The following is a 4343-nucleotide window of genomic DNA, read 5'->3' as shown; positions in this document are numbered from 1 at the left end:
GCTGCTGCTGCTGCTGCTGCTGCTGCAGGTGTATAGGGACCTCGTGCCAGCAGAATTGGCTTCCATTGCAGCAATTACTCCCCCCATAGGCAACTGTCCCGCCCTTGGGGTGTACAGACAGCTGGTGGAGCAGCAGCAGAAGCAGCAGCAGCAGGCAGAGTTTGAGGAGGACGAGTTGCTGCCTCCGTTTCTGCAGCAGCAGCTGCCACTGCAGCAGCAGCTGCTGCTGCAGCAGCTGCAGCAGCAGCCGGGCGGCGCAGCGCAGCGCGCAGCATCAGCAGCAAAGATCAAAAGAGATGCTCTCTTCCACTTAACTGCTGGCAGCAGCTCTTTGGGGGTCCCTTGGAGGCCCCAGCCCCCAGCAGCATGGGCTTTATCATCTCCTGCTGCAGCAGCAGCAGACGCAGTTGCGGGGCAGCTGGAGAGCAACAAGGCCGTCGCTGCAGCGGTTAGCAACCTGCTGCTGCTGCTGCTGCTTTTGTTGTTTCGGCGGTGGTGCTGCTGCTGCTGCTGTTTTGGCGGTGGTGCAGCTGCTGTTGCCGCTGCTGTTTTGGGGGTGGTGCTGCTGCTGCTGCAGTTCGTGCTGCTGTTGCTGCTGCTGCTGCAGCTTCGCCGCCGTTGCTGCTGCAGGCACATGCGTTGCTGCTGCCTGTTTGCTGCAGCGGATGACTCCGGGCTGCTGCCAGCTGTCTCCTCAGCTGTATGCCTATCTCCTTTGTCTTCTGGTGAATCGCAAAGTGGCTTGCGAAGCAGCAGCAGCAGCAGCAGCGGACGAGCCAGCGGCAGCGACGGATGAGTCTGCAGCAGCAACGCCAGCTGACGCCGCGAGGGTCAAAACGGATGCAGCAGCAAAGCAGCAGCTCAAAGCAGCAGCATCTGCAGCAGCAGCAGCAGCAGTGGCTGTGAAGGAAGAGAGGCTGTCGAAATGTGCGTTTGTCTGTTACTGTTGCTGCTGCTGCTGCGGCGTGTGCTGCTGCAGCAGCTGCTGCTGTGGCTGCCGCTTGTGCTGCTGCGAATGTTGCTGCTGCTGGTGCTACTGTTGGTGCTGCCGCTGCTGCTGTTGCTGCTGCCGCCTTTGCTGCGGACACTGCCGCAGCTCTGCCGTTGCCGGTGCTGCAGCAGTAGAGGCTGATTGCGGCTGCTGGTTTGCTGCTGCCTTGTGTGTGCGCCTGCAGCAGCAGCAGCAGCAAGCAGCAGCAGCTGGAGCCCCTCGGAAGAGGCAGCAGAAGGACGCACTTTAGATGACTGGCTTTATCACCAGCAAGAGGCGTTACTGCTGCAGCAGCATCCACTTGTAATAGATGTATTTGCTGCTTCTCCTGCTGCATTTGTTGCTGCTGCGGGTCTGCTGCACAGCCTGCAGCCGCTGCAGCCGCTGCAGCAGCACCAGCCGCGGAAGCGGCAGCAGCAGCAGCAGCAGCTGCTGCTGCTGCCGCCGAAGCAGGCCGAAGAGGAGCAGCAGCAGCAGCAGCAGCAGTCGGCAGAGACTGCAGCAGCAGCAGAGGAAAAAAGGCAGCAGCAAATAAGAGCTTTAGCTGTTTCTTCAATGCTCGATGGACTGCAGCAGCACGCGGTGTCTGTACACCCCGTTGAGTTCAGGCCCCCGCAGCTTCCCGTAGACCTCATAACCCTTCCTGCCTTCAGTGCGTTGCTGCTGCTGCTGCTGCTGCAGGGGTTGCTGCCGCGTCTGCTTCCGCAGCAGCAGCTGCTACTGCTGCGGTTCAGAGGGTCGTGCGCGGTGGATGACTCTCGTTAGCTAAACTTGCTGCTGTTGCTGCTGCTGCAGCTCTCCCTGCTGCATGCCAGCGCTGCTGCTTTTGATTCACTTGCTGCTGCTGCTGCTGCTGCTGCTGCTATTGTCTGTGTGCGCAGCTGCAGGGGGCGGCTGGAGGCGCTACGTGCGGCGTTTGCTGCAGCAGTTCAGCAGCATGAGGAAATCAGAGGTTGCTGCTGCATCTCAGGCAGATGCAGCAGCAGCAGCAGCAGCAGCGCCCCTCGCGGGAGCAGCAGCTGTGGCAAACGCAGCGGCGCAGCAGCACCATGGCCCGGCAGCAGCAGCGTGGGCAACAGCAGCAGCAGCAGACCGCGGCGCTGCAGCAGCGCATGCAGAGTCCCTGCGGAGGCAAGGGGCAGGCAAACTTTCTGTGTATGAGGCGGTGAGTGCTGCTGCTGTTGCTGCTGCTACTGCTGCTACCGACGGTGTTGCTGTTTGCGCAGCGTTCTGGCTGCTGCCGCTGCGCTGCTGCTAGCTTGCTGCTGTCTGTGGGCGCTGCTGCGGCATTGCTGCTGGGTTGCTGCTGAGTGTTGCTGCATCGCTGCTGAGCTGCTGCTGCTGCTGTCTGTGGGTGCTGCTGCTGCAGAATGCGCAGCGAAGTCGTCGTGTGGGCGTAATGCCAGTGGATGCAGCAGCAGCAGAAGCAGAAAGGTCAGCAGCAGCAGCAGCTGCTGCTGCTGCGCAGGACAAGGAGGCGCTGCTGCAGCGCCGCAGCCAGCAGCAGCAGCAGCAGCAGTGGGATCTGCACGAGTCGGCGTTGCTGCTGCACCTTGCAGGTCGTTTCGCAGGCAGCAGCAGCAGCTGCTGCAGCAGCAGCAGCAGGGCGTGGTTCGCCGCTCTAAAGGGCCCGCGCAGCAGCAGCAGCAGCAGCAGCAGCAACGTGAACTGGGACCTAGTTGCCAGCTCGCTTTCGAGGGCGGGATCGTTCGGTGGGATCGTCTCCCGGCTACGGCTGCCCTGCGAGTGCAGCAGGCAGCACGCTGTGCTGCTGCAGCACCTGCAGCAGCTGCAGCAAACGGCGAAGGAGCTGCGGCACCCCATGCTGCTGCTGCTGCTGATGCAGCGGAGGCTCTTCACAGACGTGGATGTGCTACTGCGGGTTCGTTGCTGCTTCTTTGCTGCTGCTCCTTGTCTCCTTTTGTCGCTATTTTGGAGTTGCTGCTGCTGCTGCTGCTGCTGCTGCATTTGAGGGCATGCGCACCCGAGTTGGGCGAAGCTTTAGGGTTTAGGGTTTAGGGTTTAGGGTTTGCGCTGCAGCCTTTGCCAGCTCGGTGCTCCTTTGGCGGATTTGCTGCTGAGGAAGGAGAGACACTAACTTTAGAGCTGCTGCGGCCACTGAAGCCGCGTCAGCTGCTGCTGCTGCAGGAGCAGCAGCAGCAGCATCAGCAGCAGCAACAGAAGGCGCTGCCAGCCCCGGAGAAGATGGAGCAGGATGGAGAGTCAACTACGACAGCGAGCAGCACAAGCAACAGCAGCACCAGCAGCAGCAGTAGCAGCGACAGCAGCAGCAGCAGCAGCAGCACGAGTTCGTGGCTGCAGCTGCCTGCTGCTGCTGCTGTCGTCGTGGAGGAGGGAGCAACAGCAGCGCGGGTCTTCTCTTTGCCAGCCGACTTGGAGTCAGAACTGGAGCTCTTCCAGCAGCTGCAGCAGCCGCAGCAGCAGCAGCAGCAGCAGCAGCACGGGGACTGGGAAGAGCAGGTGCCTCGCATAAAGTCTTACTCGTTGGATTGGAGTAGCGCAGACGCTCTGCTGCAGGAGCAGCAGCAGCATGCGCAGCAGCGGCAGCAGCAGCAACAGCAGCGGGCGTGGCTCCTGGGCTCTACCGCGCCAGCAGCAGCAGCAGCAGCAGCAGCAGCAGCAGATGATGCAAACGAAGAGATACTGGAAGAAATCGTCTCTTCTCTCCGCCCCCTCAGAGGCGCTCGCATGCGGCTGGGGATTCTGGAGAAGCGGCTGCGCAGCAGCAGCAGCAGCAGCAGCAGCAGTAGCAGCAGCAGCAGCAGCAGCAGCGACTTTCCAGAAGCAAAAAAACGCAAGCATTCTCTGTACAAGGCCATCCACGGTGGGCTGCAGCGCGTTGCCTAAACCCTAAACCCTGGACACGGCAACCCTCACTCCCGCAGTCCTCAAGCCGCAAGCTCAAACCCTAAACCCTAAACCCTCGCTGCTGCTCTGCTGCGCTGCAGAAGTGGCAGCGCGCACAGTTGCTGCTTGGGGGGTTTCTGGGTGGGCCTTTTTCCAAGCTTCCCCGTCTCCGCCTTCAGCAGAACCCCCAGTCGACGCGCAGCAGGTAGGGTTTAGGGTTTGGGGTTTAGGGTTTAGGGTTTGGGGTTTAGGCTGGGCAAGCTGGAAGCACAGCACAGGGTGGGGCGTCGTGAACTTTCGGAGGAGCTTGAGGGTTTAGGGTTCAGGGTTTAGGGTTTAGGGTTTAGGGTTTAGTTGGGGGTTAGGGTTTAGGGTTTGACTTCGTGCAATTGCTGTTGCTGCTGGTGTTGCTGCTGCAGTGCACTAGCTTGCGTGCTGCAGCAGCAGTTATTTGCCGCTGCAGCAACAGCATGCGCAGAAGGCT

The 4343-nt window shown here is 61.1% G+C and overlaps 1 protein-coding gene across 1 annotated transcript; it reads left to right on the top strand.

Annotated features, from left to right (window-relative positions):
• Window positions 1-117: 117 nt before the first annotated feature.
• On the top strand, window positions 118-4064 carry ETH_00013405 (uncharacterized protein; the record flags this gene model as incomplete). Its single annotated transcript, XM_013380853.1, has 7 exons — window positions 118-448; window positions 663-927; window positions 1176-1643; window positions 1873-2156; window positions 2361-2873; window positions 3032-3836; window positions 3961-4064. Coding segments are annotated over 7 exons (2770 nt in total), but the record flags the coding sequence as incomplete, so codon positions are not given.
• Window positions 4065-4343: the final 279 nt, after the last annotated feature.

Source organism: Eimeria tenella, genomic scaffold, assembly GCF_000499545.2.
Source record: "Eimeria tenella Houghton genomic scaffold, Eth_scaff957, whole genome shotgun sequence".
Taxonomy (NCBI): domain Eukaryota; phylum Apicomplexa; class Conoidasida; order Eucoccidiorida; family Eimeriidae; genus Eimeria; species Eimeria tenella.
The sequence above is the reverse complement of the archived record's forward strand: the minus strand, read 5'-3'. Positions and strand labels throughout refer to the sequence as shown.